Source organism: Gavia stellata, chromosome 7 (assembly GCF_030936135.1).
Source record: "Gavia stellata isolate bGavSte3 chromosome 7, bGavSte3.hap2, whole genome shotgun sequence".
Classification (NCBI taxonomy): Eukaryota; Metazoa; Chordata; class Aves; order Gaviiformes; family Gaviidae; genus Gavia; species Gavia stellata.
The window spans coordinates 20726707-20750779 of NC_082600.1; the positions used below are offsets into that span (position 1 = coordinate 20726707).

The 24073-nt window shown below is 37.0% G+C and overlaps 1 protein-coding gene across 5 annotated transcripts in view; it reads left to right on the forward strand.

Moving 5' to 3' along the window:
• EML5 (EMAP like 5) overlaps positions 1–24073 on the forward strand; it is a 113705-nt gene that overhangs the window by 9783 nt on the left and 79849 nt on the right. For all 5 annotated transcript variants that reach the window (XM_059820030.1, XM_059820029.1, XM_059820028.1 and 2 more), the window contains exons 2-5: positions 11552–11711; positions 17105–17203; positions 17747–17815; positions 20093–20278. In XM_059820030.1, the coding sequence (XP_059676013.1) occupies positions 11552–11711; positions 17105–17203; positions 17747–17815; positions 20093–20278 (514 nt within the window). The remainder of the gene's footprint in view (positions 1–11551; positions 11712–17104; positions 17204–17746; positions 17816–20092; positions 20279–24073) is intronic.

A 24073-nucleotide genomic window follows, 5' to 3' on the forward strand; every position in this document is an offset into this window, starting at 1 on the left:
CAAGGACTTTAAAAGAAAAATAATTGATTACTCATAAAAGTGGTAAAGCTGTCTAATCTGGACTGATAAGGATCAGTCATATGCTCAATTTAAAATTCAGATTTCTTAAGGTACACTTATAATGCTGTTATAGTATTATCAAGGAAATTGGTTTATTCACAATATATATATTTGACTTGGAATAATCTGTTGCTCTTGGTACTTTCAAATGGTAAACAAAGTTACTGAGCACTTGAAATAACTTTCTTCTCAAGTTATAATATTCCTTGAACTTACATGGCAGAGTGTGAAAGTTTCCCTGGCTGTCTTAGTAATTCAGTTGAATGTTTAACCTAGATGCTATTGAATGCTCTCTTCAAAATACATATAGTCAAGATTTTCTACACAGTGAGATTCTGGTGTGAGTGCCATCTGATGCAGTATGAATTTTCCCTGGTGCATCAGTGAATCACCTTACAGAATGTTATAGATACATACAAATTACTTGCATTAGGGCGCAGATTGCTCTGATTACTCCAGTGGCTACAAAAGACTTTCATTTCTACAAGAAATAACCAGTATCATTTTTTGTATTGGTTTTGTAGCTATTACAATAGTAACAGACTTTCAAAATGCGGTGCTTGATTTGCACAAAAAAGGTCAGAATCAGCCAACATTCCCTTAACTCTTGGTAGCAAAAGATACGATTAAATTTTTGCGCTGGGCTTATGATACCTATCGGTTACATATTGCAAAAGACAGAAACCACAAAGAATTCCAGTGTGTGCACCACCTGATAACAAATCCCTGGAACATTTTTGGTGTTGACCACCCTTACTTTGATTCAAGTTTCTGTCTTTCTGCTTCAATTTTGGCCATGAAAATGGCAAAAGTGATGTCAGCGTTACTAAGAAAGCGGACAAACTTTGGTATTCATTAGTAGCTGATATGAGTTGAGTGAAATCACTCTTGGAGACATCTTCATCAGCCTGTGAACATGAAGAAAATCTGTCCTTTGAAGGCCCCATCCTGACACACCTATTACTTTGGCAATAGGTGAGATACTTCACTTCTATGCTGCATTTAAAGCAACATGTCTTTGTGGGACCATTTCTGTTAGAAAAGCAGTTTTTCTTGTTATTTTACATAGCTGCTACAGGATACCTGTATGATTAAATCTCTTCTCAGAATAACTTTCTTGGCCTAGTTGAAAAAGACTTTCCTTTAACTGGGAATCCTCACTACTGTTGAGAGGCTTCCTGGTAGACTTCTTTTCTTTTGAATAGGATCTGTAAGATGGTGCCTGATACTTATCCTTCTGTAAAAGCCCTGGGTATTCAGATACTAGTTCAGAAGATACAGTGGACAGTCCTTCCAGCTGTTACTCAGTTTTCTAATCTCATGTCACTGCTTGATCTTCCCAGCTTTTTCAGGGGAGTTTTCTTTATAGTGCCTATTGCTTTGGCCTGCAGACAGGATGGATCAAGACCCCTATCTGTATGCCCAGATCAATCTGACTATTTTGCTTTAAAAACACGTGTTACTTCCTCTCATTTTAGCCAGAAAAAAATCCCTTATTTTAACTCCCATCCTAACAGTGATGTCCAACTTCTTATTGCTTAAATATTCATGGGGTTGTCCTTGACAAATATTTTTGGGGGCTCACTTTTTTGGAGGTATCTTGGTATTGTTTGTCCGTGGATTAGCATTGTTTTGCATTGAATGCTGTTCCTATGCTGAAAAGCAGTGGATTCATACCATGGGAGTAATAACTCCTCTTGAACTGTGAATTGAAATGCCTCTTTTTCTGAGGTGAGGTAAGCCAGTTTGTTCACAGGATTTTTTTTTACTTTTGACTGTCCAAATACAAACAGAATTACTAGGTTTTAAGACAGGTATGTGGAAATAAAAGAATGTGAAACATATGCTTTAGATTCTTTCCAAGAGATTTCTCTGCATTCGATTTGGCTAACAAACTGCTGGGATGCAGTTCTGCTAGTCTCAGAACCAGGACCCTGTCTTCAGAAAATCCTCACCTACGCATTCTTTTAGAACAACGTGTGCCTAATCAGTGGATAGTGGGTAGGATTTGTGGCTGGCACAGGAGGACACCTGAGCAGACCCTGGCATTCGGTTCAGTTTTGAACTTTGCTCTTTGCAAGGATTGCTGTGATTTGGAGTGGATGTTTCTCGGGGGTTTGAATTTAAGAGTCGAGAGGTGTGTCCAAAGAGTTAGTGCCATAACTTCGGTGAGAATAATGTAGTTTTGCACAAAGTGGTCAGCTTTATAGGTACCACAAGTGGTATTTCCACTTCTGGTTTAGCCAGATCTGTGACAGATGACATGCAGGGAAATTTTTTGTTTGCCTTTTACGTTGTGTTGACTGTAGGATGTATTAAAATTTAGACTTCCTTTGGCTTCATAGAAGGTATATTGATTAGATATTTGACATACAATTTTATGTAAATAAAATGCTTGATTCAGATGAAGAATTCAACTGAACAGAAGAGAAACAAACCTGAGGCAAAGGACCAGACCTAATAATAAAGCAATTGTGTCCAAGCTGAATATCAAGTTTATAAAGTGCTCATAGTTACAGTAAAATCATTGTGTTCTCACCTCTAATTCATACTTCTCACTCCTGATTACATATTGTATTTTTTTCTTTACCAGAATTGGAGAATGAAATTTGTAGTTATGACGTAGTTTTATAACAATGTTCTAAAAGACTAGATGGAAAAGAATTGTTTTACTGCTTTGCTGCTTTCGATTTATGTGGTACATTTCTTGTGACTAAATCTGGTTGGATATAATGTTAAAAATAACAGTAACCCTTCAATTTTCTGAATTATAGGGTAACTTACTTTATTATTAAAGCTCCTGAAAATGTCAGATTGTGATATAGGTGCATGCAAACATTATACCTACATACAATTGGGAAAAAAATCCAAAACATGCTTAAGGGCAGAAGTCACTTAAAAACATTTATGCATTTAAGTCATTTAAGGTGAGTGGTGGTGAGATGTCTCCATTTTATGAAGACAGCATGCACGCAGAATAAGTGGATTAATTCTGTGTTTTGGTTAGCTGACAACTGTATAAACCTTCTCCTGACTTTTAGAACTGTGTTAATCCTCGTTCCCTGCTTACAATCCCTCTACAAGAGCAAGCAAGGTGAATGATGCTTTATCTTAGATCAAGACAAGGCATCTGACAGCATTTGGAAATTGCCTGAAGATTTATTGTGGTGAGTGTGACATTTTAAGCTAAATAGTCTTCCAGAGTACTTAGGGAAATAACAGGAAAATTTGAAGAGCTGGTAAATGTTTGGTTTGCTGTTTTTTAGATCGAGGTTGCACTTGAGATGGTATTTGCCTTTTTAGTTACAGGTTCTTCTTTTACTTATTGCTTTATCAATTGCTTTTTCTTCTACCATAGAAATTCATACCATAAAAATGAATAGCCTTTGGAACATCATTCAGTAATAAATTAATTTATAAATAAATGTGGTTTTACCTTTTGCAGGTTGCAGCATATGCTTATGATAATGAATATACATTACATTACCTGGGAATAGTCAACTGGATCAGTATTCTTGTGTTAAACATAATTTTAGAACAGAAGAATTATATTTTCTTGAAAGTGTTGCTCATGAATGCTTTTCATCCATCTTCTCCTTTCCAGTGGTTTTTAGTAATTAAGTTTGTGAGCCCACATGTCCCAACAGCTTTCATTGCTTACCAAATACACGTTGACCTTAGAGTTGCTTTAGTATACTTGCATTTTCCCATGCTGCTTTCCTGTTTTGTTTATGCTTCTGGTACATGTGGGGGTTTTGTTTGTTTTAGCAGACAGTCTTTCATGTAAATACTTCTGTTCTGTGGTGTCCATCACATTTTTGTAGTTTTTCTAAATGACAGTTCAGATGTTGTCCCAACTTTAAGTGGTATCCTGGCTCATTTCACCTTTCTGGGCATGAAGTTAAATGCTGGGATGGTAAATTTGAGACAAGTGTTATAGATGTCCTTGGCTTTCCTTTTCTGTAGGAAAACACCTCTGGCTAACAGCTGCAGAACGTCTGTAGGCCTGGTGTTTTCAAGAGTTCGGGAAGAAATCTAGTGTATCTGCAGTCTCCAGGGTTGGCGAGATAAAGATTATTTCAGTGCTCTCTTCTGCTTTAAACCTTCTTTGGTTGGTAATGAAATACAGTCCATCGAAGCACAGAATATTGTGCTTATCTCAGCTTCTTTCACTAGCAGATCTGCCACTGCCTTCTTCCCACCATTCCTTATTTTAAGCCGACTGCTAAATTTATCAGGGTGACCTTTCTGTATAAAAGAAAAACCTTTAAAAGGTTGTCACTAATTATTCTGTGACTCCAGTATTGAATATTCAGATGATAAGTTCTCACATATTCAGATAAGTTTTTTGATAATATATATCATAAGAGAGAAGACTGAATTGCTGTTTAATATACTTGTTCAGAAATATGAAAGAAAATTGTACAATCTGTGATTTTCTTTTTTTCTCTATAATACTTAAAGATCTAGTAAGAATTTCAAAAATAATAGAAGGAAGATTAATCTAGTAGTTAAAAACTGTTGTAAATCTCTTATGGAGAGGAAGCAAACAGCAATGACTGGATGAAGGGTTGGATGAAGAGTTTTATCATGATAGTGAAAGATTTAGAAACAAGAAAATTTTGTACCTCAAGGAAGTTTATTTAGTTAACTTGTGAGGTCAGAAGCATCCAAAATAACCTTTTTCTGGAAAAAAATTTTTGCAATTCTCCTGGCTAAAAGATTTGGAGTAAATGCTTCTTTGACCTTAAATCAATTATTCTGTATATTTCTAATTCAGCAAACAGTGCAATGAGTTTTCATGCACTGAAAAATGAGAGTGATTATAACTGTGGTAAGAATTCTTGTCATTCGGTTTCCCTTTCTAGCTTGTATTTCATTGCAAACTATATCTGAATTTAAATCTGTTCTGATTTTATAGCCATACTTGTCTTAGTGTCCACATAATCTTTACTCAAGCTAATTAAGTAGTTTCTTAGCTTATAAATGGGTTAGAATGGGCAATAAGTATTTCCACTTTAATTTTAGGCTGCCTTAGTTTTTGATCTATGATCATTTTGTAGGTTTGTATACTTTTCACGTCTTCTATTCAGGAATGAAGAATTGGTTTCTAACTTTGTGACTGACAGATCTTAACAAAATCATTAAATAGTGCTTGCTGATTTATTAAGGGATGTCTTTTCGGTCATCAAATGTAGTGACCCAAAGGAGCTGAATAGATGGACTGCCTCCCTTCTAAGTTATTGACAGCTGATTGTAGTACCTCTTCTCTCCGCAGATCTTGCTCTTCTCTATTTTTTTAACTCCTTTTTTTTCTTTTGCTGCTGGGGGGAGGGTTATGTTTGTCACTTTATAGCTAATAATCGTTTAAAGAACTAGTCTTAAGTCCTTGCATTGTCTCATGAGGAAAGAAGGAAGTTGGATATTTTTTTAGGTGGGATTCCATTCCTTGGTTACCTTCAGGCTTTAGTATGTCACATTGTTGTACCACCAGTTATTATAATCAGAATTTCTTCTTACATATGAATAGCTAGTAAAAGATAATAGGACACTGTCTTAGCAAATTTATCTCCAAATCATTTTGGAGTATATATTTCTGACTTTCCTGTGAGAAGAGTTTTTTGACAGGAAAACGCAAGTGATTTTGCTGCCACCTTTTTCAAGCGGCATGTTAGAAAAGAAACTTTCCTCAGGTAGTGAAAACCTGGTGATTAAAGTGTCAAGATCATGTAGAATTTAGAAAAAAAAAACCAGCACCCCCACTCAGTCAAAACATGAGTTCTCCTATTGGCACTGGCAAAATCATTCATATTTGAAAAGAAGGGGAATATCTTTATTTTTAATCTCTTCTGGAGATGGTAACTTTTACTAGAAAGCTTAAGCCAATCCATTCCTCAGCATTGGAGGATGTGACTGTGCAAGGCAAAAATGGGCATCTGTGTAAAGTGGCATGTAGTTCCTAGAATCTTTTTCCTCAATTTTCATATTTGATGAGTTGGGAACTTTGCATCAGTGTTACTGTACTCACTCTCTAACTCTTTCCTTCTAGTCTTTCCCCCTCCCCCCCCCTTCTGCTGAGTTTTTTGGAACAGATAGGCGCCCAAATCAATTTTTAGGATTCTCTAGGTTGCTTATAAACATTTCTTGTGAATGTAAAAACATTCAGATCTGAGAGGGGAGAATATGGAAAGGTAATGAGATAAACTGCAGCTGGGAATGATCAATGTACAGTTTTACTCCACCCTCCCTGTCTCCAGTTCAGACTTTCTTACTTTGAAGTTGGATGCTTGTCCAATTTAAGGAGTCTTCAGAAAGCTGTATTTGACATTATTGGTGCTATGACAATAACTATGTGGAAGACCCAGTAGTGATACTCCATGACTAGTACTGCTTTGTTTTGTCTATGGGAAGTTAGTGTGCTCTGACTTGATATATTTAAACTTTGATGAGAGGTGTTTGCTGATTACAGCTCTTACTGTTTTAAGTTGTTAAAGCAGAATGACAGAAATAGTTTGTAGTTTCTCCTGTCATTCTTTCTGGGGAAATAGGGATAAATGGCAGCAAATAAGAAAATACTCACAAATGTATGTAAAATGTCTGTAAACATACAATGAAAATATTTTTCTGTATTTACTCATAGAAACAATTTCACACTTGAAATTAACTCTTAATTAATAGATATCTGAGATGATGTTATTTTACTGCAGCATTCTTTTGTGCATTTTTTTACTGGTGCCCTAGTTTTATGAAGCTCAGGAGTAGTCACATGAATATATTCTTGGATTTTTATCCAATATTGTTGCTAAGGAAACATCATCTTTAATACTGTATTCTTGTCTGCAGCTTGTCTGTATTAATCAATGCCTGTTAATGCTTAGCACAAACCAAGTAAAGATGGAAAAATCTTAAGTTCTTTTATAATAAAGTAGTTTATTATAGACTATTCTGCTTCAGGATCCCCTGCCACTACAAACCTCACACAAATTGGAGGGTCACGTCCACGCCTCTGGTCTCATCCCAAAGAGATACAGTATGGATGGTTTTTATACTTTTTTCCCATAGGCTGCCATTAGTATTTAATATCGTTAATCTAACATAGGTATTGTACAGTGCATGGGTCTGGTCAAAATGGTGGTAATGCTTACATGCTGCTGTAAAAGGGAGAAAGAACCTTTTTTGTATGAAGTATAAAAGAGGAGCTTGAATGCATTAAATTGAGAAACATACCCCTTTTCAGTATGCTGTTAAAATTATAATACTGTATTTCAGCCTGCTTGGATTATCTGTCTAGGAAAAGACCTGTCAGTCAGAGATATCAGTGGAAATCTCAGTTGTCTACACGTCCAGCTATTTGGTTTTGTTGCAGTAGTGACAGGCAGACTTTTGGAATTTTTTACTTCTGAACTCTTCTGAGAAGTATTAAATTTTATAGCCAATTTCAAAATTCATTTGACTTAGCAGTTTGTTAGCCTAATTCCTGCTTTGTTTCATGGTCGCATTTGCCTTTTGGACATTTTCCTTCAAATCTGCCTCTTCAGAGACACTACGTTAGATCTAACATCCGTTCTTGAAAAACCCAGGTCAGAAAGGCCAGAGGCAAGAAGGGCTGAAGAACTTGTCTCGTTAGGAATATTTGTTTCCTTTTTTGGAGAATCAGTGATATCTCATTCATCAGCTTAGTCATCCTTCAAGGAAGAGGAAAGAAATCAGGCACAAGTTTACAGTCTAGCTGTGTGGGCTGGATGCAAGCACAGTTTCAGCAGTCTAATCTGGGTAGGTCATCCCAGCTTTCATTACCAGGGCAGTAAAAGGAACATGAATTCTCTCCTCCTGAGTGCAGAGCTTCTCATTCCACTAAGCAATCTCCTTCTTCTCCCTAGGAGAAAAAATGCCAGAGAATCCATGTGAGGGTGTCAGTGTACTTAAGTCCACACAGCCCACACCAACAGATTCAGAAGCTGTCGTAAGAGCTGAGCCACGCTCATGCTTTTCTGCCTGTCCTCAGGGACTGACTGGATAGATAGTAAGCAACTACTTCAAATACCATCCCAACAGTTGTACACTGTTAACACCTCTGTAGAGGTGCTTGGAGATCTTACCAGGGGTATCCAGAGAAAACTCGCACTTGTTGTTTGATCCTATTAACTGCATCATGCCCATGAGTCAGCATAGTCCCTGTATAGCAAACTGATACAGTTATTCATTTCTGGGCACCCATTCTAGTTATATTTTTCCCTTCTGCACTGAGAAGCTATTTACAGTGCGTTGCTCAGGACTGTTTTAATAATGAAAGTTCTTGAAAATGTGAGTTGTATCAATGCTTTTATTCTAGAGGTTAGACCAAGATACCATATTTTTGTATTAATTGCTATGCCTGTAAGGATTGCTTAATCACTTACAGTCCAATGAAAGAACTGAAAAGGGTCTCCATATTGCTTAAAACTGGAGTCTAATCTTTGAGTTTTGATGAGGACTCAAAATTTCAGAACCGTAATTCTGCATGGTGCTCCATGGGTGTAATAATAGCCAAGACTTGAATATTAAGGAAAATAATCTTATCGACAGTTCATATGAAAATCATGTAAATAAGTGTGGCAGTTCCTTTGCTTAGTGTTGGTAATAGAAATAGCAGTCTTATGACTCTTTCCATGCTTCCCTTTTCCATCTGTCCTGATAGCCAGTGGAATAAAATACTTGCAAGTAGTACTTCAACCTATCCTTCACTCCTTGGTCTGGAAGAAATGGTGAGGGAGGGTGTTTTCAGGTAAGTATTGATTCAGCCACTGCCAACAGCTCTGCTGTTCAGTTTCCCTGAAATCCCTGCATATTGGCATTTTTTAAAAAAGCTTGCTGTTTTAAAATATTTATTGTATGTTTATTTTCTTCTACTTTAAATGACTGTCTAGAAAGGTTGTTAACAGCTTACTGTAGAGACGGAAGCGATAGGGGAAGGACATTGGTAATTCTACAGTGTTGTGCTGTGTTTAAAATATAGGCTTTGGATCTTGATTTGTGCTGCATTATCCCACATAAAGGTGGAATTTGAGCTCAGTTGTTTAAGTCAGTATTTTATATCATGATATAGAAAGAACTAATACTATGATATTGCTATAAGCTGTTATTTGCCATTTATAAATTAGAAAGAGAGGAAACATTCTCTATATTCACCTAATACACTTCGAGTGGAGTTAGTTGGCACACTTGGGCTAGGACAATGTTTTTCTGGCCTTTGGTTGTTCCTTTACTGATGTCCCTTCCATCTCTGATGTGTTATGGTTGTCATTTCTGGTCTTTAGTTAAAAGCATGCTAAGCTAATTTTTGGTTGCTGGAAAGTGTTTGTAGGGTGTGTCGTGCTTTTGCATATGTGTTTTTGTATGTGTGTGTTCTAGGGTGGTGCCTGAGTATTTTTCAAAGTTGCAGTTGTGGGGTGGTTTTCCCTTGCCTGAAACTGCACAATACACTAATAGCAGAGCTGAGTATGGGATTGAAGAAGTCGTGAATCAGTCATAAGACTGCTGTGTTTTTACTTTTACTCTTAGTTTCAGTCTCTTGTCTTTTTCTTGCTTATTCTTTTCGTTTCCTTTCTCTTCTTGAATTTCTTTATTGTCCATGTGGTCTTATCTCTCCCTCCCCATGGTGTCATTGTAAAAATTAGATTGTTTCGACTGCGGCATTTTTTCCCCCTCCAGATGCTTTTCCTTTTTCCCCATGCATACACCATCTGCCTGTGTGTGTTCTGGGAGATGTGCAGGTGTTGGTCAGGATTAAGTGGCAGAACTGAAGTGAAATGTGGTAAGTTTTGCCTGCCAGCTCCTTCCTGCATTGTTTTTTAATTATGGAGTTGCTCCGTCAAATAAAGAAGGAAGGGAAGAACCAGGCAAATAATTCTGGAATTTAAGAGAAGCAAAGCGGGGAAATGTTGGTTGCTTGATCCCAGGGCTGAGGATAATGCGGAGTAGCAAAGAAGAGGAATTCCCACAGAAAAGTTGGAAGGTCCAGAAGCTTTTTACCTTTTGTAGAAACTTTGAAGTTAAAGGTTTCTCTCAGAGTTGTGCATGTGGAATTTGTCAAGCAATATCAACCAACCGAAATGCTATATGAAAATAGAAAAAATATAAAAGTGTATTGTGTAGCGTAGTATGACTTCAGGAAATTTTAAGCAACTTCTAACATGGTTTTCTCTTGCTCTTTTTGTATATAGAAAATGTATACATCTTTTGAGTTAGATTTTTTCTTCTGGTCATTTCCTGATTAGCTTTATCCTGGTTATTTCTTCTATGTTTATTGACTCCCCTTTTCTCCACCCTTTGAAATTCATTTATCAAAATCTGTGTTCAGGTGTAAGATCATCTTACCATTGCAAAGTGCTCAACTTTTCTCCTTTCCAAGTGACATTGAGAAGATAAATACATTTAGTATAAGTTGTTAGTTGTTATGTCCATCACTCTCTCAAGATCATTATGATTAGTTAGGGGAGGAAATTTTTTAACCAAATTAAATAGCCAACTTTTGCAATTTTATCTTCCTGACTCACATGTGGTATTTCTCAGATCATTTTGGACTGCTGTACCTAGTCTGTGTGGAATGTCATCAAGTAGCTTGTTTGGGTTTCTATTAGAATATATTCTTACTTTTCTGTATTATGAAATACGAATCTTCAGACCTCGTGTCCTTCCTTGCAGCTTGCTTGCATACACAAAAAACTATCTTGCTGACTAGCATGCTTTCTAGCTTGGTCCCATATTTGACAAAACAGTTGTGACGATCCACTGTGGACTTTGAAAGACTCTGAAATACAAACTATAAGAAAATTTTCTGCAATGTTAGAAATGTAAAAAGTTAATAATTACTCAAAATCGACCATTCCCAATTGTTCTATATTAAAATTAAGAGATTTAAGACACTCTTCATCTCACTTCAGTTTAGTCATCCGAAGTCTAGTCATAACATCTAGTCTACGCTAATCATGCTTTGGCTTGCTGTACAGTCAGTAGAGAGATAGCTTCAGAAGACTATTCAATCCTCTCAGAAAAAGGATGTCAAATAGTATGTGGAATGAAGTATTTCTGGAGATGCATATCTCTCTCCATTGATGATAGATGTGTAGATAGCTAAACACTAACTTTTGTTGTCCATCCTTTGTGTTTTTAAATGTTAAGAAATAGAAAGAAATGGAACATAGGTATTTTTTTAGTTCATTAAAATCTGACCTAATTTAATAAACTCTGTATTTTGGAACAGAGGATTAATGACTATTCTGCAGTTAGTTTAAATGGAGGAGGCTTGAAGGTTCAAATTCAAGAAAGGTGGTGGTATGTACTGTATTAAGGGAATTTTACTGCTATTGTGGAATTGATACAAAATGACTTGTTAATGTCGACTATCAGTGGGAAGATATTGTAATCATTTTTAAGGAAAAATATTAATGCAACTATCCAGGCAAATGTAAAAGTTTCATGCAAAAATACTGTATGTCTTTTTCTTTGGCAGCCTTGCTTTGCATCCTGAACGTGTGTTGGTGGCAACAGGTCAAGTTGGAAAAGAACCATACATCTGTGTGTGGGACTCGTACACTGTGCAAACTGTATCTGTTCTGAAAGACGTTCACACACATGGCATAGCTTGCTTGGCTTTTGATTTAGAAGGTCAGGTATGTAATTAATATTCTTTTTTCAAACACTTAAATAAATTGTTTATTTGTCAGAAATCTTGTTATGTAGCTTTTTCTTTTTTTAAGGAAGTGTATTGACTCAAGTTTTATCTGCTTATTGTCAAATTGAGGAAAAAAGTTGGCATTAGTAGTGACTGACAGATACATTTGGCAAGAAAAGTATAACTTCAGAAGAGTTTTGAATGAAGATGAGGTGGTAAGGAGATTCTCCAAATGGTTGGAGATAGTGGACCTCCCCTGTGCAGGGGCGCGTCTTGTGCACAAAGTGATGGCAATCCTGTTGTGTTTCTCATCTTGGACTCCGAACGTCTTCAGGCAGCATCCCCTTCTCTGTCATGCATTTTGCATGCATTGGTGGCTCTCCACATTTTTGATTGTTTGTTCAGATTCATGTATCCTGGATCTAAGAGTCAAGAAAAAGGTTTTATTGGATTATAATTCTGTTACTTTAAAACATTCTCTGAGTAGTAAATTGGTTCTCAGAGTTGCTACTTATAAAGGAGATCATTTTTACCAGACACTTGCTCCTATGAGTAAAGAGGCTTGCTTGAATGATGTATTAGAAATGGAAAATACACATTAGGTAGCAGCTGAAGAGATATTAGCTGTGAAAGTCCTTTCTGCAATTGTGCTTTCCTGGTCTTATGCAGCACTTCTTCCCCTCCCACTTAGCCTTGCAATGTGATGTTCAGATTTAGCTATATTTTCAGTTCCTTTTGCTTGCTAAAAAGGTCAGTATCTGTTAGTTGCTACTGCAATCTCAAGTGAGGGTGTATTGTAGAGACCAGTTGCTGTCCTTATTAAGACAATATCAAATGGCTCTATTAAACACAAGTAGAGGAAAGCCTAGCTGTAACTTGTTTCTGTTAAAACATGCTGTAATTGTTGTAGGGAGGTTTTGAGTTTGTTGGAATGATCTACAGATTTTATCAACAGGAAGGGTTTCTTCAAGTACATCGGAGGCAAAAGGAAAACGAGAGAAAATGTGGGCCTGCTGCTGAATGAGACAGGTGCCATGGTGACAGGTGATGCAGAGAACGTGGAGTTACTGAATGCCTTCTTTGCTTCAGTCTTTACTGCTCCAGCCAGCCCTCAGGAGTCCCAGATTTTGGAGGTAACAGAGAAAGTCTGGAAGAAGGAAGACTTTTCCCTGGTTGAGGAGGATCAAGTTAGAGACCAATTAAGTAACCTGGACATGCACAAGTCCATGGGTCCTGATGGGATGCACCCATGAATGCTGAGGGAGCTGGCAGAAGTCATTGCTGGGCCATTCTCCATCATCTTTGAAAGGTCCTGGAGAACAGGCGAGGTGCCTGAGGACTGGAGGAAAGCCAATGTCACTCCAATCTTCAAAAAGGGCAAGAAGGAAGACCCAGGGAACTACAGGCCAGTCAGCCTCACTTCCATCCCTGGAAAGATGATGGAACAGCTCATTCTGGGTGTCATCTTAAAGCACCTGGAGGAAAAGAAGGTTATCAGAAGTAGTCAACATGGATTCACCAAGGGGAAGTCATGTCTGACCAATCTGATAGCCTTCTACGACGGCATGACTGGTTGGATAGATGAGGGAAGGGAAGAGGATATTGTCTACCTTGACTTCAGCAAGGCTTTTGACACCGTCTCTCACACCATCCTCATAGGCAAGCTTAGGAAGTGTGGGTTCGATGAATGGACAGTGGGGTGGATTGAAAACTGGCTGATAGATAGAGCTCAGAGGGTTGTGGTTAGTGGCACAGAGTCTAGTTGGAGGTCTGTAACAAGTTGTGTTCCCCAGGGGTTGGTACTGGGTCCAGTCCTGCTGAATATATTCATCAGTGACCTGGATGAAGGGATGGAGTATGCCCTCAGCAAGTTTGCTGATGACACAAAACCGGGAGGAGTGGCAGACACACCGGAAGGCTGCGCTGCCATTCAGCGTGACCTGGACAGGCTGGAGAGTTGGGCAAAGAGGAACCTTATGAAATTCAACAAAGGCAAGTGTAGGGTACCGCACCTGGGCAGGAATAACCCCATGCATCAGTACAGGTTAGGGGCTGACCTGCTGGAGAGCAGCTCTGTGGAAAGGGACCTGGGAGTCCTGGTGGACAACGAGATGACCATGAGCCAGCAGTGTGCCCTTGTGGCCAAGAAGGCCAATGGCATCCTGGGGGGCATCAAGAAGAGTGTGGCAAGCAGGTCGAGGGAGGTTATCCTCCCCCTCTACTCTGCCCTGGTGAGGCCGCATCTGGAGTACTGTGTCCAGTTCTGGGCTCCCCGGTTCAAGAAGGACAGGGAGCTGCTGGAGAGGGTACAGCAAAGGGCTACGAAGATGATTAGGGGACTGGAATATCTTTCTTATGAGGAAGGAGAAGAGAATACTGAGGGGGCATCTTATTAATGCTTAGAAATAGTTAAGGGGTTGGTGCCAGGAGGACGGGGCCAGTCTTTTTTCAGTGGTGCCCAGTGACAGGACAAGAGGTAATGGGCACAAACTTGGTCATAGGAAGTTCCATCTAAACATGAGGAGGAACTCCTTTCCTTTGAGGGTGGCAGAGCACTGGAATAAGCTGCCCAGAGAGGTCGTGGAGTCTCCTTCTCTGGAGGTATTCAAAACTTGCCTGGACGCATTCCTGTGCAATCTGCTTTAGGTGAACCTGCTCTGGCGGGGGGGTTGGACTAGATGATCTCCAGAGGTCCCTTCCAACCCCTATCATTCTGTGATTCTGTGATTTAGGTTTGTCATTGTTTAGAGAGTTAACTTCTAGATTCAGCTTCTTTCTAGAACATCATTTCTACTTGACAGTGATCTTTTCTCTATGTTGTTGTCTGTGTAAACTTGTGTCACTTCCTCACTTGAACAGCCTTAATAATTTAAGGTCAAAATGTATCTAATTAGGATTGAAGTCCCCCAACTCTTTTTTAGAATGCAGTTATGCATCCCCTGTGTGTATTGGAGAGATTTGAATGTAGATCTGTGATTTGTTCTAGGAGTGCCCAGTACTGATTCTTAGGTTTAAAGCCAGAAGTGGTCAGAATTTAGGCTGTTCGCTTTTCTCAGCATTTCCACATGATCACGTTTGTCATGATGTTTGTTAGAATTTTGTGGTCTCAAAGGAAAGGTGGATACAGGATTTTCAAGATCTGCATCTCCAGAATTGTCTCCATATGGAAATACAGTAAAACACAAATCCATTTCAGAAAGATTTGCAAAATATGTTTGTTTACATCTTGCCTATCCTTTTAAATCCAAATTTGTCAGAGTCCCTGACCAGGTTCTTTTAGAGGGTTTAGTGTTTGATATTAAACATACTTATTTGATATATTTGGCATTATATGGGATTTTGATTTAGTAGAGTGATAACAGCAATATACTGAAATCACAACCTAAGTAATTGCAATATACAGATGAATCACAAGAAAAATGTGGTTCCTATTACTGCTCCCTATATGATCACTGTCACGATGTTGGGCATCTCCAGTCACTGGGAAGGAATATGTGGATTGTAGTGAGGTCAAGCCCATTGCCCTTTTCAAAGTTTGTTTTATTAGTTGCTCAGTTTTTATACTTCGTGTTGGGCTGTGCCACATACATACTCTCCTCCCCCTGCCCCCAACTGGTCTGGCTAGCTCAGTAAGACATTATTTATTCTTTATTTATTATCCTGTGTTAATTGTCCTGGGGAACCTGATGATTCACTGGTGCAGCTGTGTTACCTAAAACCAAGGTTACCCTCCAGTCTCCCTGGTGTTGAGAGAGGTTCAGCTTGCTTTATGGTACATTCTTCCCCAAGCTCGCTGGTTTTTTTGCTCTTCGCTGAGCTCTGCTCCACTGTGGGGGTGTGCTGGTTGGTTACAAGATTTTGTCGTTCTTAGGAGAACTGAGAACATCATTTAATCTCCCTTTTTGAGAAGTCAGTATATTGGCTTATGTCTGGAAAGGCATCACCCACTTTTTTTTGTGATGGGTATGCAGTAATTGTAAAACTAGTCTGCATTTACACCTCTCATTCTGCAGTAGGACTGGAATTGAACTGACTGGAATTCAGCTGCTTGGAAGTGTAGCTGGAATTGTAACTCATGTTCCTTCCAAGAATGTTTTCAAAGGTGGAATAGAAAGGTTGGACTTTGCAGTATCTGAAAAATTGAAGTTGGCATTAGTAAATAGGGAGCACGGATAACAATTGTATTTAACTTGTTTCTTTTTCTTCTTATAGTCTTGGAGCTTTTCAGACAGTAAAGCAATGGTGTTATTTGGAATAGGTTTCTGTATTTGGGAAAAAATTTACGTATGTTTGGGGTTTTCTTTTGCTTTTACAAACTCACTTTGATAATCTATGTAGAAATTGAAACTAAATTTGTCTTTAATGTGTGTAGGTATTAACTGCTGAACAGTAAAAAACCCTTTGTCCTAAAGATTTGCAAAGCTTTCATTTATCAAAACTAAGATGTCACAATTCCTGCATAAACTGAACAAAAAGACTTAATTTTCTTTTAAAAAACCCCTCAAAATCACTCAGTTTCTTTTTATCTGATCTTTAATACTGTTTGTCTTTCTGTTGAGACTTGCTATAGGAAAAATAATATTGTGACTGGTTAACAGATATAGTAAAAGTGGTCTGTTGGATAATATGGTCAATGAATTGTGTCAAGAAATCTGTGCAAAATATCTTCACAGTTGAAGACAAGACAGGCTGCAGAGCGTGGGAAGATCTCAAACTTTTATTTTTCTATATTTTCTTGAAATAATCTTTTTGCCCTTCCTGGTTTTACAGTTTAACTGTCTTCAGACTCTTTCTGAATATTAAAGACTTCATAAAATTTGTACATTCAGGTCTTGTTGGAGTCTGGTTTGAGAAAGGGTTCAGAAAGGAATAGTTACTCATACATGTTTTGAAGAATCAAGCAAAAGACTCTTAAATCTTTTACCTATTTTTAAGCTTTTGTTTGTTTTCAAGAAGATTGAAGAAAATATTTTTTCTTTGTATCTCCTGCAATGGTAAAATAAATACTTAAATTCTTCAAGTTATGTGTAATTAAGGATAAACACATGTAGTTTCATTAACTTCATGGAGATTATCCCTTTTTGCAAATGTCTCCTGATTGCTTGCCATGTGTGCTATATATAATGATATATATTAAACATTATAAATCAGAAATGTGTTGTTATCTGAGAAGATCTTACTTCTTTATGATCATGATGTCATAACTGAAGAGACTCATCTATGGAAGCTTTGGCATAAGATGTTGTGTCTTAGTTTTCTTCTGTATTGAAATGTTGCTATTGCTTCTAACCCAAATGTGTTATGAATTTGTTATCATTCAAAATGATGACTCTAGCTTTCATTAAGATATTGAGTTATTTTTATTTATTTATTTAATTTGGACATTTTTAGCGTTTGGTCTCAGTTGGTTTGGATTCAAAAAACACAGTTTGTGTATGGGACTGGAGAAAAGGAAAATTGTTATCAATGGCTCCTGGTCATACAGACAGAGTAAGTATAACTAAAGAATTTGAGTGTCAGTGTAATTTTAAACCATGTCTGTGTATACATACTAGAGCTATGTCTGAACAAAAAACATTTTATGTTTTAGAAATTGAATTTGCATATGAATTTGCATAAAGCTTGGATATGTATTAAGATATGTGAAGATATTTAAGATATGTACATTTATTTGTGTATGTTTTGTTCAGACTGTAAACATGTAGGGGAAGTGAAAAATTAATGCACTTCCTAGACCCTAATCCCCATATGGGAAATCAAAATGCAAATAATCTCTTAAATTTTTCTAGTCCGTAAATGAACCCTTATGTTGTTTTATCATGTGTTGTAATTACTCTAGGAAAAAAACCCAAACAGAACTAATATGAGCTATATTGCAATTTCAGTATTGAATGAGGGGATAAAAAAATCATTCCAAAAGTTCCATTTAAAGCATTTCAGAATGTCTGTTAATTTGCTACTAGTTTTTAGTGTTTTAACTGTCCCATGCTAGAAAGGCCATCTCTGCTGATATCCCTGGGTTTTTTTATGCAGATATTTGATATTTCTTGGGATTTGTACCAGCCAAACAAGCTCGTCAGCTGTGGCGTAAAACACATCAAGGTAATGAAATCAATGTTGATTCATAAAATATTTAAGCTGCAGTAGTTTATACACTATAAAATATATAAAAATAGAATCTGAAAGGAATATATAGTTATAATATGAAAGGTCCTCTGTAGGAATAATATTTCTTCTTAGGAACTGCAATAGTGGATCACACCTGACTACACTAGACATTTTACAAGATAGATATAGTGGAAAACAGACCATCTCTGCTCAAAAGAGTTCATTCCCTGACAAAAGGAATGAAGAAGGAATGAAACAGTTGTCAGTAGCATCATATGTAATGACCGTAATATAATTTAAGACACTTCATGTCTTTTTCAAGACATGCTTTGTTTGATCCATGTACCAACTGCTGTGCAGAAACAGCTTCTTTTTCAGGTTTAACTCTGTCAGCAGGCTTATCGGTGCTTGACTGCTACCAAATATGTTTCCTAAAGTCACCGCACTGTCGTCTTTGTTACCATGTAACAGCAATAGATGGCAGCTTGAAAGTTCTGTATTGCTCTTATGTGTAGGTTCCTATGGTGGGAAAAATGTGTTGCTTTTATATAATGAACTTTTACATTAATATGTATTAATGATTTATTGGAAAAGATATTCAACGTGTTGGCTAGATTGCATATGCCTGTAATTTAGCATAGTGTTTAACATGTCATTTACTGATTCCCATAAGCTTGTTTAATAATGATCTGTTTTCCTACTTTAAGATCTGAAAGGACTGTTACACCAATAGTGAGCTGAAATTTGCCAGCAGTGATTTAGTATATATAGCCTTTGTGATGTCAAAACATATCTGTTTAGATAAGCAAAAGTTTATCTGAGCAACTTCTAAGGCTCTACGAAGCCTTTTTAAATAACAATAGCATTTTAAAAAAAGTTGGTGTTTCCTTTGAGAAAACATTAGCTAAAAACCTGAATCCTAGAGATTTATAGGCATTTGGATCAGGCAAGAGATTTTTGATGTGTATTTTTCTTAAACCATCCCTTCTTCTTGTTCTTTCAGATAATAATAATTACTTTTATGTCTGTAATACTATTGTATTTTTTCCTCATATGATATTTTATGCAAGTTGTAATACTACTTAATTGAGTTATGTAGATAATTCCAAATGAACTGATATTGAGGAATTACTTTTCTTAGATATGTTGCCTACTTCCATATTGGAGCTAGGTGTTTGATTTATGCAGTGTTTGTGCAGTTACTTCTCAAGCAACGACATAATCTATGACCTCTGTACTTTGGTTAAAGAAATACTAGTTAAGATACAGGGATTTGTCTAATCAGTATATGGTTATTTCTTAATTACAGTATTGCTGGTACAAAAATCTGTTCATTGTAACTGCTTACATTATCCTGCATTAATTGAAGTTTCTGCTCAGAATTTTGAATAGGTTATCGGTAACAGAGAGACTTGCTGTGAAATACAGTTTCATAAATGTGTATACAGGGAACATGCTTGAGACAATGTAAGAGTAACCTGTCAGCAGTGATGAAATAAATACTTTCACATTTTGCACTGGATTACTCCAGCAGCTTGTTGACTTTCCAGTAGACATTTACATGTTTGGACAGGAGGGTATGAAGGGAATATGCAAGTGTTGCTTGTCTGCAGAGATCTCAGAAACTAGACTAGCTGCAGGTTTGGTTGGCAAGTATTGTGCTCCGACAAGAGACTGCATGTCTTCGGTTTAAGAGTCATTAGTACATGTTGGATCACCTAGGAGGAAATTCACTCTCATGGGATTGCTGTGATCCCATGCTAACGGTTTATTAGAAGGTTGTCAAAAATGTCTGCCTTAGATGGCTGCTTTGCATGATCAGTGGTTCTGATGAGAAGAGGTAAGTCTAGAATAAAACCAGCTGCTTACAAACAGAGCAAATGGCAACCTTATCAGAAATTTACATGTTTAGATTGCATCTTTAAATGCCTAAACTAATATGAAGTACAGATGCAGCATTTGCAAAGTGGAAGTCTTACATCAAAGAAAGATCAGATAATTCTATTATGAAACGCTTTTTGAAAATGACTGAAAATACAACTGACTCACAATTATAGTTTGAAAGAATTTCAGTTTGATTTAATAGTGATATCCCGAAACTCCTTCCCAGCTAGTCTGCTATGCTGATTATATGGAAAGATAAAGTTGGTTAATAACAAGTCTTTTGGACATGATGTCTTTTGGAGGTAAGGTACTTCTGTTTCAGATGTACATATTAAATTATAGGATATTAGTGAAATATACATCTTTCTAAATCACTTTATGTTGCAGTTCTGGAGCTTGTGTGGCAATTCATTGACACCAAAACGTGGTGTTTTTGGCAAAACCGGTGATCTCCAAACTATATTGTGCCTAGCCTGTGCAAGGGATGAAGTTACATATTCTGGTGCACTGAATGGAGATATATATGTATGGAAAGGAATCAACCTTGTACGGACAATACAGGGAGCACATGCTGTAAGTATATATATTTAAATTAATATAAAATATTAAATAGATTTCTGGAGAGCTGGAAAGGGCAGTGCAAGATCACTTGGTCTGTGTTCCTAAACAATTTCAACGATAGAGACTCAGCATGTCTAATTTGAATATATTTTTTTTCTCTTTTTCTTTCTGTTGCTTAAGATCACTGTTATGGTAGAAAGTGAATGCTAGACTGAGAAGTACATTTAGGTGTCTATTTATATGCTGTCTCCCATTGTCATTGATGGGGTACTTGGTCAGTAATCAGTAGAGCCTGGAATGCATTTATGTTTACCCTTAAGTAGATATGTATTAGTCTGTTCAGTTACCCATGCATGGGTATATACAGTGACATTTTATATATTGGAATTGAGTACATAGCTGCCTCCCCCGAAGAATATGGATCTGCTTTTATCTTACTTTCTTTTGTCGATGTCTGATTAATCCAAAAGCATCTCAGAAGGCCTGGACTCCTATATTCAGGCAATTGGCATTGAAACAAAGAAACGGGTCCCCAGAGAGGCTGTGGAGTCTCCATCCACATCTCTGTCCATTTGGAGATACTCACAACACTGCTGGACACAGCCCTGAGCAACCTGCTGTTATCTGATTCTGCTTTGAGCAGGGCTTCGGACTAGAAGCTCTCCAGAGTTTTCCCCCAACATCAGCTATTCTGTCATTCTGTGGATTGAGTCCTACTGGCTGGTTGTCTGATAGCTCTCTAGAGTCCATTGGTTCTACGAAGTGTAATGTAAGCCCAAACACCTAGCTTGTTTGTAGACACATATGTTTAGTCATTTCAGCTTGACTCAATCACTCTTCCTTGTCCTATGTTGCTGCCTTTTACTGTATTCATTCAGCTTTTTAGAACAGTATACAGCTTGGAAAAATGAAGACGTATCAGCGAAAGTTTAATAAATTTTTTCAAAAGTGCTTGGTAAGATTTTCTTTTAATCGAAATGTTTAATGTGACTATGAAGTGATTATTTTTGCTATGTAAGTGTTCATTATATTTTCCAGATTCTTTCAAAGCATATGGGTTTGTGATTAAAGTGGGCAGCAAAAAACCAGTCATTTGCAATCTAATTTGTGCATGTCAAACTATGAGACTCCTCATTTCCTCTCATGGTAGTAAGTCATATATGGTAATATAATGCAAGATTCAACTTCTAACTTGCCCAAGTATCACTTTAAAAACAAGGCCAATCAATTTCTCGTTGTTTTAACCTAAGAGGCGTGAAAGGGCTAAGGTAACTTTATGATGCTATATTATTTGCTGGTTGAAGGTTGATTTTTGTTTCAGAAAGTATTGTACTTTCTAGATAATATTTTAAGTTCCCTCATTAACAATTTAAAATAGTGTGAAAATGCAAGCATATGAGTTCATATATTGCAGCTTCAAAATTCTAGGTAAAAATCAATAACAGTTAATTATTCCTTCTTAGAAGAATGCGTTTGTTTTAAATGGCGGTATTGGACTGGATGGGATGATGTATGTAACTGAAGTATTAAAATCACTCTTTATGATTTGGTCAGGTAGAATGGAGGGGACAAAAAGTGATGAATGATATCTATGTGGGAGAGGTTGCAGTCAGTCTGTAGTAAGGAGACTCTTGGTTTACTGATGATTTAGAAATGTACATTCAGGACGGTTGCAGCTTGTTGAATTAACTAATAATTTAAAAGTGATTGGACTGCTTATTCAGACAGCTGTATAATGACAGTGTATCTGATTATGAACAAAAATAAAGTTATGAAGAACGTAAGTGTGGGAAACATATCACAGACTATATTTTGCATTTGAGATTTCTTTATATATATATAAGCGTATGTGTGTTAAAAAAACCCCACATATATATATACGCACACATGCATACCCTCCTGTACGCATCTATAGAAATATTAAATGTATTCAGGAAGGCCCAAATTATAAACCAAGAAGTATGAGGGGATATTTTAGCCTTCAAATATTCCTTGATTCTTACTCTATACATTCAGATCTGGTTTTAGTGTTTGTATTTAGTGTTCAATAGTGTCCTATTCTGTTCTATATTTTCCTAAGGTGACATGGACATTTAGTTTTTGATGTTGAACTTAGTGAAATGAAATTTTTAAAAATGCTTATATTGCATATGCAGACCTGGATTCCCAGAGGATAGAGTGCATTTTGTCTCCTATCCAAAACTGATCAGGAAAATACCCTCTCATCCTGTGTGGTGCTGTAGGAGACACCTGTCCTGTATATTCACATATTTGTTACTTGGAGTATTTAGAAGTTTATTTCTCAGAATAATGCAGTGATTTTCAGCAGTATCACTGTGAAATGACCCAAGTGATGAACGTAGGATGATGAGGGCTTGTTATTCTATTACCTTATGTGCTGTGTCAGTTCTTTGTTGGCCACAAGATCAAATTTGAAGTGCTCTGCTCCTTATCTTCAGTAGCGTCAGTGGATGGAGCTCAGGTGACCTTGGAGTAGGTTTCACCTAGCCGCCTATTTTTGGCTCTGTCCTTTAGGCTCAATGGAATTGTACTTTGCAGTACTGTAAATTAAGTAGGGGCACTAGTCCATGGCTTTGGAATTCATTTTCACAAGAGATTAGAGTCACTACAAATCTCACCAATTTCAGGGAAAAAAAAAAAAACACAATAAAATCTCTTCTGGAAGCTTACTTCCCAACAAAATGAAACCTTGTTTTTCAATAATATATTACCTTAAAGGATAATATTGTCAGACTATTGTAAGCACAAAATATAGCAGCTTGGAATAAGAGTGCCTCTTCAGCCATACTAAACTATTACCATCATATTTTACAGTTATTTTATACTTAATTTTATAAACCATGTCCTTCTCGTCCATTCTTTTAAAAGCAAATGCAAGTGTAACTGATAACATTTGTGATGTGCCTATGTTGTTAAAAGCACAGTGTGCGCATAGTAGGGAATTGATAGAAATTTTCATTCGGTACGCTAGTGTTGGAATTGCCATCCCTGCATGCCTGTTTATCGTCCCGCATCCTTACTCCTCAACAGGCTTGAATGAAACTGAAAATTTATTCAAGGAAAACATGTCCCTTTGCATAAAGTACCATGTATTCCTTTCTTGCAGTATAAACAGTAGGTATCTGAGATGCAGGAAAACATTTTCTAAAGCACGTTAGTGGTATGGGGATATAGTCCATCCAGCTGGCAGTGGTCTGCATTAATGTAGAAAGCGAGTTCTTTTAAAAGGTTGGCTATCTTCGTTACAGTTACCCTATCTGAAAAGACATTTTTTTATTTTAAGAGTAATTCAATGTGAAAATAAACCATGCTGTTCCAGTATAAGCAACCGACGAAACACATAGCAACTTTAACACTAGCAAGCAAAATAAAACTTCACAGCTAAGCCAGATTACGTGTCTTCTGTCACAACAGTACTAAGAACTGTAGACAGAGGAAAGAAGAGTTTCAAGCAGATTCCTATTTGAGTTTGAGTAGAAACAAAAAGTTGAAAGCAAATAGTTTGGGATGACCGGAGAATTAGCTGGAAGAGGACTGGAGAGTTCACTTAATGTAGAAGTAGGAATGAAAAGTAGGAAAAGATGGAAATGAGCAGGGGTTAAGAGTAAAGGCACAGAGTTCATGTGCAGGGAACACTGGATGGCAATGGGGCACTCAAATTCTAGTTTTGCTCTGTCTCCTAAATAATACTACTAATAATGAAAGTTTTAAAAGGAAGGAAGAAAACAGAGCAATGTGAAAGCATATGTAAGTTCATTAGCACTGGTAGTACTTCAGGAGGTTATT